General features: G+C 45.5%; 1 protein-coding gene across 1 annotated transcript; it reads right to left on the reverse strand.

Annotated features, from left to right (window-relative positions):
• Positions 1–3,337: 3,337 nt before the first annotated feature.
• Positions 3,338–6,633, reverse strand: LOC127578190 (ferritin heavy chain, oocyte isoform-like). The gene is given in 5 exon segments (XM_052029864.1): positions 3,338–3,481; positions 3,735–3,802; positions 3,805–3,853; positions 4,030–4,166; positions 6,522–6,633. Coding segments are annotated over 5 exon segments (510 nt in total).
• Positions 6,634–9,108: the final 2,475 nt, after the last annotated feature.

Below are 9,108 nucleotides of genomic sequence, written 5' to 3' on the forward strand. Positions count from 1 at the left end.
CCAGAGGAGAGAGGAAGAAAGGGAAAGCTCAGTCCCGGAATAGGAGGAGGAGGAGGAGGGGAAGGCCCTGTCCCTGGAGGAGACAGCTTTGTCCCAGAGGTGTGGGGTTGGGCTGCAGCTGATATCATCTAAGCGATTTTCCACTCACTGTGGACAAAACAATCACCCACAGCAGTTGGTGGCTGAAGATGGCTTAGTTCGGTGCTCTCTCCTCGCGTGGCTCAGATGGTGGAGGTTTCACATCAGTCATGCAGTGGGAGCGGGCATTGTTCCAATATGAGCAATATTGGAATTGTTTGAAGTATCAGTGAGGGAAATACATTGACTGTAACTCTGTCAGTGTCAATGTTTTTATGGACGGGATGAGGATGCTCTGGGGATTAAAGTCCTGAATTGTGGGAGGGCTTATTTAAATATCTTAAAGCAGGAGCGGTCAACGTGGACTGGGAGCAGCGAAGTGCACGGAGGTCTACGTCAGACAAGTGGGAGTCATTCAAAGGTAAAGTCTTCAGAAGCTCAGAGGCTCCCTGGATGCCAAGAGATAGTAAGGGTCTGATACAGAGGAAAACTGATTAATGTAGGACACATGATGGTCAGCATGGACATGAGCCGGTTCCATGGTGTGTAACCCGATGACTGTATGAGAGATGCAGAAAGGGAAAGGAAGATTTATGCCTCAACTAAACCCTAACCAAACACTGTCGCACAAACATTGTACTGACCCCTCCACGGAGAATCATCAAGTCGAGTTTATTGTCATGTGCACCAGTATGGTGAGGTACAGATACAATGAAAAACTTGCTTGCAGCAGCATCACGGATACATAGGTACTGGCAGCACACAAAATATAAATTACACATACATTTTCCCTCTGGAAAGAGGAGAAAAGGACTGTGGAGGAAAAAAACACACGAAATTGAAAAAGAAGACACAATCAGAGTCCTGTCCATGGAAGTGTAAAAGTGTTCCATCGCTGAGGTCGGGATAGGGTTGTGTAAGTCGGTCCAAGAACCTGATGGTTGGAGGAAAGTCGCTGTTCCTGAACCTGGTGGTGTGAGACCTCAGCCCTTTGTACCTCCTGCCTGACGACAGAAGCGAGAAGAAGGAACGACCCGGATGGTGGGGATGATATATGCCGCCTCCTGTAGATGCTGTCAATGGTGGAGAGGGCTGTGCCCGTGATAGACTGGACTATGTCCACTACTCTCCACAACCTCTTGAGTTCCTGCGCGTTAGAATTTCTGTACCAAGCTATGATGTAACCAGTCAGGATACATTCAACTCTAGACAAAGATGCCCCGCACACAGTAGTACTATATTCACATGTTCAGGCCACTGGGTGGATTTTTAGAATAAGCAGTGATTGTTAAGACCCTGCGGAGTATTTTTCTAGACCTCCGGGTAAACATGAGGACGACGAGAACACCCGCGCAGCCCCGCTGTGTCCTTATTTCCTGGTTGCTCCAATTTGTCATGTTCCCCACTAAATTTCCACGGGGGAGGAAGTCTCCGCACCCTGACATGACCCGTTTCCTGTGGACCCGCAGCGACAGGTTGGCCCCAAACTTGTCTCCACCAACACTAAGCTGAGTTCGGCGTCAGCCAACAAGATCAGTTTTGCCTTCAGATTGCTTGAGTCGCTTTTTCGTCTGTTGCTTAATGACGTCAAGCCTTCCATGGAGATCTCCGGCACCTCGGAGTTGGATTCAGCCGCGGAAACGTGCAGATTATTTCAAGGTGTAGTCGCACAATCAAGGGCTCGAACCTCCGGTCCAGAGATGAAGAGTCTCCTACTCTCCCTCTTGACCCACACAGGCTGCAGTAATCAACCGCTTGAAGTATATTGTAGTGCGGGCTAAGTGTTTTGTTGTGCAAACATTTTGTAAATGTTGAACAGCAGAAATAAATCTACCAACCCCAACGATCGATATCGGTCTTCTTACCTGAACATTCTCCCAATTACTGTGGTCATTTTATTCTCTCCCTGTTTCACTTGCTCTGTGTTCTCTTACATAAATAAATTGACAGAGTCACACAGCATATACATAGACCCTTCGGCTCACTGTGCGTATGCGGCCTATCCACCATAGTCCTATTAACCAAAGATTGGACCTTCTATTCCTTGACGATTCAAGTGTTCCTTGAGGTGCATCTTAAACGTTTCTCCACCAACGCGTTCCTGATTCCAATCACCCTTCGGCTGAACGAAAGACTTCCTCCGATCCCTCTGAAACATTTTTCCTTTCCACTTTAATTCTATTGTCCTCTCGTAGTTGGTACCTCAGCATTTTAAAATCAAATCTGTCTACGCTACTCATAATTGTGTTCATCAAAATCAGCTCCCAAACTTGAACCATCCTCCTTGAAACAGATTCCAATGAAACATTCCCTTCCACCATGAGGAAATCTCAGCCACATGAACTCAGTTGGGGTTACAGCCTTTCTCTTCAATGAGGTTCCAGTCACGTGTTCCAAGGTGCTGCCTCGCTTGACTTTTATGTTTACAATGAAAATCTTCTGTTGAATTTCTCCGAAAAATCTCTTAAAACAATAGAGATGTGGTTTGTAACACCAGATCCCACGACTTTGGCTATTTGACAAGTGTTCATGACAGCTAATTGTATTCTCATGGATTAGATACTGATGCTTGGGAAAGTAGTCTTAATGCCCTTTCGACTTTTCCTCACAGCGTCATTCTTCATTACTTCAACTCTTTGTTTTTAAGACTTAGTTATCACGAATTTGATAGAAGCACTTGATTTTCTCTTCTAGTGCCGCGAGCACCCAATCTACTTGCAGGTTTAACCAACAATTCCCTCTTGAAGCAGATTTCTAATATAGGCTCTGTCTTTATGTTTGGGGGTGGAGGAGAAAGAAAGAGAAGATTTGTGGAAGTGGTAGCTGGTCTAGTCAAAGCCTGAACCACAGAGCCGAGGACAGGAGTTCCATCATTCACCGTGGCAACCGGAGAGCTCAGCTTGATATTAAAGGTGAATTAAAGATGGAGATCAGTGTTGTGAAAACCTCATTTCCTTCATTAATGCATGAACGTAAAGTCTATGCCCCCAAATTTAATGACTTAGTGAGGTCGATATCTTAACACAGGTTGCACTTAACTGAACTGCTATACCACGACTCAGGAAAACAACCAATACGTGCTTGGTGGTTTGTCTATATCTACCATTTGAACCCCAGATAGTTGATTGAAGGATGTATAACTCATTTAACAGTTCAGAAGAGTTTTATTTCCAGCTTTCCATATTTCAAGGCACAGGAAGAAACACGAACTATTAATCGCATTGTCATTCTCCATTTCAATTTGGGTCGATCTGGACACTCAATTCAGGGAGAATTTGTCAAACAGATATTCTCCCAAGCGTTTCACAGGAGCTCCCAGTCTCTTCAGGTTGGTGATGTGATCTCCAACCTTCTTGATCATCACTTGCTTGTCCAAGTAGTGGCTCTGCAGTAAGTCCCACAGCTGGGAGGAAAGAGGGGAAAAATAATTACCTCCCGGATCAGATGTCATGGAACTCCCAATTCCTCATTTGGATCTTTAATTTCTGATTGGAGGATGATCATTGATGCCTTGAGTTATGCAAATTTGTCCCCAAATCCCAATGAGAATACAGATCTGTGACAATGACCTTCGAATATGAGCGAATGGTATAAACATTCATTCAAATACTATTCAAAGCAATTACAGAATGCATGTTTTCACCAAAACGACTTACGTGAGGCTCAGTGTGCCGAGTGGCGAGTTTGTGCAGATCTAGCAGGCTCTGATTCACATCTTTCTCAGAGCTCTCAGCATTGCTGCCAGACCGTTGCTCCACTCATCCTGTTCTGGTCTCTGAAAACAGAAATCACTTGGAATATCAGTAGGTAACCAGGGATGCATAATACCAGGAAACAAAGTAGCACAAGAAAATACAACTAACACATCAGGCCATCAAAAACACCATCGATTTCAGCAGATTACCATTTTTAATTACTTCAATGTTCAATGGGAGAACAACTGAACCAGACCTTAATGTCCGCCTCCAAGATGCAGCCTCCACGCCGATTCTGGAATTCCATCAGATTCTCAGCCCGTTCCCGCTCCTCACTGCTCCGCTTCCCGAAGAACTCAGCAAAGTGACGAAGGGCAACATCATCCCAGTCAATTTACAGATTTTAGTTTAATACTTGTATTATTACAACTGGAAATTCCAGTTAATTTATTCTTCAAGTCTTGATAATGTGTAGATAAAGAATAGCCTCCCTCGCAATGGACAGGATTCAGACCTGGTAGAATCAATGACTGGGATTTTCTGCTGGAAGTGAAAAATGGGCAGGTTACATTGTGGTGATACTGAGTGTACCATCCGAGAGCTCTAAACTTAAGTCAAGACTGAGTTCTATCTGGCACATGTACATACGAATTCCCTCACTGTAAGGAGATTATACTGTATCAACCTACACTTCAAGGTTGAGTTTACTTCACGACTTTAGACTCTACCGAAAGGTCTAGCTGTCAATCACTATGTCAAGCAGGGGGCCCCTCCTCCCGACCAAGGAGATACTTCTCCTTGTTTAAACGAAACAGTTTAAACAATTTTATTTTAAGCGAGATACGTTTAATTTTAATAATTCTTAACAACGGCTTGTAACTTAAAGGATTTCCAAGCAAGCACAATTGTTACAGGCTAAAGTCAGACCAACAAGTTGCAGACGAACAAATCGTCCGTCGCAAAAAAACAAAGTTTGAGGAATGAATTCTCGGTCTTTCTGTAATCCTTTCTGTCATTTCCCCCTACCCTGACCGCTTTATAACGTTTATACTGTTTTTTTACAATAAATTTATATTATTGGCATGTGATTTTTTTCAACCACATTTTCAGACCAGGTGACTGGAGTGTTTAAGTCAACATGGATCCCATTGTTCTCTTGTTTATGTAAAAAGGCTGAGCATGAAATATTTGTTAGAAGTTTAACTTGGCAAACAAACATCTTGAGCCTTGGACAATTTCTTCTGTTGTGCAAGAGGGATTTTAGCTTAATAAGCAACCAGTTCAGGTCACGCTGCTGTGCTAAAAAACTGAGGACAGCAATAAACATCTGGGACCTGGACTATGAATATCCAGAGAATCGCCGACTTCATATCTGAAATATGTATAATTGCTCGAGACGAAGCGAAATTTCGCCAATTGCAGGAATTCCCTCCAAGTTCTGAACATAGAACAGTTACAGCAGAGGGACAAGTTCTTTGCTCCATGGTGTGCACCAAACTTAACTTCTGCTGGCACATGATACACATACCCCCATATTCATGCGTCTATCTAAAAACTTCTTAAACGCCACTACGGGACCGGTTTTCGCCACTAAATCTGGCAGCCCGTTCCATGCAACAACCTCTAAAACCTTGTCCCGCACTTTTCCTTTAAACTTCTCCTCTAACCTTAGATGCATGCCTTCTGATACTTGGCATTTCGACACTGGGAAGAAGATTGACCGTCTGCCTCATGCCCCAATGTTATACTTGTATACGTCTCCTCTCAGCCGCCGACGCTCCAGGGAAGCCCAAGGTTGTTCCATCTCTCCATGTAGCTCCTACCCTCTAATTCAGGCAACGTCTTGTAATGTTAAACTTCTTCTGCACCCTATCCAAAGCCTCCACGTCCTTCCAGTAATGGGGAGATCGGAATTAGGCGCAATGCTCCAAATGTGGCCTAACCGAAGTTTTATAATAGCTGCAACAGGACCTCACGACTCATACTCAGTGTCCCGACTACTGAAGGAAAGCATGTCATACAGCTTTACCAGATAATCTGCATAGGTGGCCACTTTCAGGGAGTTATATACTTGGACCCCAAGATCATTTTGAACATCAATACGCTTGATGGTACTCTCAATAACTATACACGTCTCTTTACATCTGACATCGAGCTACAACATCACATTGCCCAGATTAAACCCCATCAGCCATTTCGCCATCGGATCTACATTCTGCGGTATCCTCTGACAATCTTCACTGCATACACACCTAATGTTTTATTCGTCTCCAAATTTACTAATTTCTTCAGGAATAACAATCTCTGGCATAGCTGATATATAGCCATTGGGGCTATGCATAAATAGACTCCTGCACTGCCGTCTCTGCGGGGTTACCTGAACTACATCACCGGTAACGTGATAAGGTACTGGAGAAACAGATCATTTTAATGGAGCGGATTCAACCGTGGAATTAAAGAAAGTCCACTGCAGTAGTTTATACAACAATGCAGTGCCGTGGTTAGAAGAGCTCGAACTTAATCGGAACTGCCTCACATGGTCCAACATGGGACCTTTCCCCATAGAAACCAAGGTAGAAACTGAACTGGTGTTACATTTAAGCTACTGCAAAGGCGAGAGGTCACCAGCTCAACGATGTCACATTAGACAAGGAAGACCTCTAGCATGTAATAAAGCCTCAGACGCTTGAGAAATATAGGCTGTACACTTCACTGAAGAAAGCCCAGCTGCTCAGAAGACAAGAAATGAAAGACTCACTATGGACATGTAAACATGGGATGAATAGAGTTCCATGTTGATCTGCTTGTTGACACCATCCTCACAGTCCTGGTGGTAGTGCTGATCCACATGGGAATCCATTATCTCCCTCTTCACTATGAAGCAAGACAACTCAGACTGCCCCTATATCCTGCTCGTTGCCTTGCATTTACAGTATAGTCCTGCGGGCTGCCTGATTGATGTAAAGCAATGAGCTGACCAATGATGATTGACCGTCATTGGTAACCATTCATCCACTCACCATGAATTCACTCACCAACAAAAACGAGAGTGGAGGCAAAGGGGGGGTGGAGAAGCAGCTGAGACCCGGAGCCAATCAGGACTTGGTTAGAAATTGGTCTCAGTGACGACTGCATTGGTGCTGCTTTCTACACTCGTGCAGAAATCATTTTTATCACCTCAGCTACTAAGTTCCACCTTGTCCTCAGATTCTCTTGATATGTTTCTGATACCTCTCTCCCATTTTTGGATGTCCCTGTCTCCATCCCACGAGACAAACTATCTACCCGTGTTTACTACAAACCACTGACTCCCACAACTATTTCGACTGCACCTCCTCCAACTCTCTCATCTGTAATAATGCCATCACTTTCTGTCGGTTTCTCTGTCTCCGCCACATCTGTCCTGAAGGCGAGGCTTTCAGATCAAGAACTTCTAAAATGTCCTGCTTTGTCAGAATACGCGATTTTCCCTCTGTTGTTGTTGATGGAGATCTCATTTCCATTTTGTACATTTCCGGACGTCTGCTCTCACATCACTCACCACCAGAGATATCAGAGACAGAATTCCCTCGGTCCTCGCCTTTCACTCCATTGGCCTCCGAATTCAGCATCTCCTCTTTCTCCATTTCCATATTCTGCAACAATATCCCACTGCCAGTTAAATGCTTCCATCCTACCCCACCCCTTGTGTTTTCTGCAGGGACCACTCCCTCCTCTGTCCACTCCTCTCCCTCCCCTTCTCCCCTCTTTTCACCCATTCACCACCTCTCACCCTTCCCTTTCTGCTTGCCACTTCTTCTCTCCTCTACCCCTGCTCTACTCTCACACCTCTCCTGTCTCATCCACTCTCCTCTCCACACTGAAGCCCTTTCTCTTTGACTCACATCGTCTCTGCTCTCCCTCTCTCTCTCCTCGCCTCTCTCTATTCTCACACCCTCTCTCCTCAGCGCCTCCTCTCTGAACACACTGAACAACATCTCTCCGCACCCGCTCCTCTCTGACCGCATCACCTCTGAACCCCATTCTCTCTGCCTGCTCTTCTCAACCACCCTCCTCTCTACACCCCACCTCTCTTGAACAACTTTTTGCCCCGTTCGCTCTGCTCAAATTTTCCGTCCATCTGCGTCCTTGCTGCCGCCTCCTCTGCACCCTCTCTGTCCACATTTCTCTGTTCACCCCTTCTATATACAACCCCTCCTCACCATCCACAATCTCCTATCTGGCCACTTCGCTCTTCTCAGAAACCCTCCGTGAACTCCCGCTCTCTGTCCCCTCCCTATCTGCACCCTCCTCTCAGCCCCTTATTCTCAGCACGGAAGACGCTCCTCTGTGCTCCCATCCTCTTTTTCCACTGCTCTCTCTCTCTCTTTCTCTCTCTCTCTCATCTCGCCACGTCCTCCCTGTTCAGACGACTCTGCTTCACACTCCTCTGCGTCCATCTCCTCCTCACTGTCCACGCACCTGCTATCTCGCCAATTTTCATCTCTCAATACCCCTCGCTCTCCAAATCAACGCGTTCTCTGTTCCTCCCACCTAATATTCCTAATCGCCGGTGTTCTTTAATGGCATCCAATTAACAGTAAACTAAACTATACAAAGCTACTTTAACACACGAGAGCTGCGAGAACGCCGTTCTTCAGTGAGATATGGTGCATTGTTGTACCAGAGCACAGTCTGGAAGGTCTCTTGGAAGTATGTCCAGAGGGTTTAACGATCAACCCTCTTTGATTGTAAATTATTGACCGGGTGGAACACCTGATATTATTCCCTTTCCAGTGACATCTCTGCCTTCCCAGTCGGTAACCACTCGACATGTAATGGATCATACGGAACATGTTCAACTACAGGCAAAAGAGACGGCAGGTACTGGAATCTGGAGTAAAATTCAAATTGTCGGAGGGTTTCAGCGGGCCAAGCAGCATCTGTGATGTTCAATTTGTCTGGTCGAAACCTTGCATCGGGACTGGGAAAATTGAAAGAACTGGGAGAGGCAGGGTAAAAAAGATGGAGAAGCGTGACGGGGGCTGGTAGTTGATAGGTGGAACGAGGTGACGTGGGGGATGATGGGCAGTTGAGGAGGAGGGGTAATTTTTGAGGCTGGCAGTTGGGGAGGAGAAGGGTTAGTTAGAGACAGAGGCTGTAAGGCGATAAGTGGAGCCTAATAATGGAGGGACGATATGAAACTAGATGGGGCAGGAGATAAGAAAGGTCGGGCAACGGGGTGAGAAACTCAAAGGGACTGGTGTTTCGTTGTTGGGCGGATGGAACCAGGTGAGGTAGATTTAGACACGTAGCGGGCGGATACAATAGAACATGTAAATAAGAAACGGGGTGT

Source organism: Pristis pectinata, chromosome 15, assembly GCF_009764475.1.
Source record: "Pristis pectinata isolate sPriPec2 chromosome 15, sPriPec2.1.pri, whole genome shotgun sequence".
Lineage (NCBI taxonomy): Eukaryota > Metazoa > Chordata > Chondrichthyes > Rhinopristiformes > Pristidae > Pristis > Pristis pectinata.